At 29.7% G+C, this 1770-nt stretch overlaps 1 protein-coding gene across 1 annotated transcript in view; it reads left to right on the top strand.

The window, feature by feature from the left end:
• Positions 1–1068: 1068 nt before the first annotated feature.
• The window catches only part of LOC106678251 (pupal cuticle protein G1A), an 8483-nt gene continuing 7781 nt past the window's right edge, over positions 1069–1770 (top strand). Inside the window, exon 1 of the mRNA XM_014416666.2 lies at positions 1069–1103. Coding sequence (XP_014272152.2) covers positions 1092–1103 — 12 coding nt within the window. The 5' untranslated portion in view covers positions 1069–1091. The remainder of the gene's footprint in view (positions 1104–1770) is intronic.

Genomic DNA, 1770 nt, shown 5'->3' with positions numbered 1-1770 from the left:
CAGGCTATTCTGCCAGGTCATTTCCTTTATTATAAGTTAAAAGCCTATTTTTTAAAAATTAAAATCATTAATATTTAATTCTTCTTATATTAGATTTTCCACAATAAATTCACTACCATATAACAAACCATTTATATAAATAATGGTATATAATAAATGGTTTGTTATATGGTAGTGAATTTGTTGTGGATAATCTTATATAAGAAGAATTAAATATTAATGATTTTAATTTATAAAAAATAGGCTTTTAACTTATAATAAAAGAAATGACCTTGCAGAATAGCTGCAAAATAGCCTGCAAAAGTAACTTTAAATTAATGTGAGGAAGAAATTATAATTGAAGATGTCCTTGAGGATGGATAAAAAGGCCGAAACGTTGGACTGGTGAAAAATAAAAGTGTTGAGACAAAAAAGGATACAAATTTTTGATTTATTTAATAAATAATTTTTTTTTTCTACCAAGAATACAACAGTATTACTAAATATAACGAAGTCGTAAACACAGGCTGGCAAAGAAGAGATTAAGTCGTTTTGGTCTTTTCCGATCAGTCTATATTTTTCCCCTTTGATTATTCATAAAATTTTATAATATTTTCTATTTATCCAATATTTATTGCTTTTTAACAATTATAAGTGGTTATTTATTTCAAATAAATAAAATTAAAGGTAATTTTGGGGGAAGATTTTTTGAAAATTTGGGGACCTCAAGACAAGATTTTTCTTTCACGATCGCAATCCCTTCACTTACTATATATTCCATATTTAGCTAAGTGGAAGTAAACATTTAGTATTTGTAATTTATTTAAGTATATATAACCATACTTATAGATATACAATAATCATCTAGGTATTGTTACATGTTCACTAACGTCCCATTCCATGTTCTCAATTCTTTCCCTTGTTCTCTCCACCTTATTCTAAATTTCTCCTACTTCCAGATCAATCCAATAATTGTGAGTCCTCCAGACATTTCGACCTTGCCACAAGGTTTCGACACTGAGAACCCAGCCCACTAAACCCTTTCCTATCGATATATATACCCCGCGATGCCAGTCTACCAGTACAGTGCCCATAACACTTCACAAACCAACATGTCTCTCAAGGTAAGTTGAGCTTAGTGACTACCCTGGTTCAGCAGCGAGTAAACGAGACGGATTCTTAACAGTGAAAAAAAGTGTATCCCTTGATCGGTAGTTGTCAGTTAGTGTATCGCAAATAGGTGCAACACTATCGATATTTTTTACACATATCGATAAATCGAAACTGTTCAATAAAAAAAATATTAGTTCGTTCTTTAAATGTATGCAATTTTTTTTTTTCATATTTCGAAATTTCTTCTTATTGTGCATAAATTTATTTTCATTCATTTTATAATTTAATAAAATGTTTATTCCACAATGTGCCTAAACAAGTGAATATATTACATAGGATGCAACTTTTACGCTAAAATCGACCTACTGGAATCGATTTACAATTTATATATCGATTTTTCACTTTTTCGATTACACTCGTCATGTATATTTAGAATTAAATAGTTTTATATATCAGCTAAGTCTTATTATTATTTAAATAGTCTGACAGGGCTTAAAGGACTTTATTTTAATATCTTCCCCTAAAGTAAATAGGGATAAAGTAAATTTTGTTTGGAGAAGTTTGTCGGGGGGGGGGGTGTGGTCAGCAAAGAACAACATAAATAAACAAAACCATATTTATTTATTTTATGCCGACGTTTCAACCTGAATTTCAGGTCTTCATCAGGGCTATAGAACA

Source organism: Halyomorpha halys, unplaced genomic scaffold, assembly GCF_000696795.3.
Source record: "Halyomorpha halys isolate HHAL.00 unplaced genomic scaffold, Hhal_1.1 Scaffold131.1, whole genome shotgun sequence".
Taxonomy (NCBI): Eukaryota; Metazoa; Arthropoda; class Insecta; order Hemiptera; family Pentatomidae; genus Halyomorpha; species Halyomorpha halys.
This window is presented reverse-complemented; position numbering and strand designations above follow the sequence as displayed.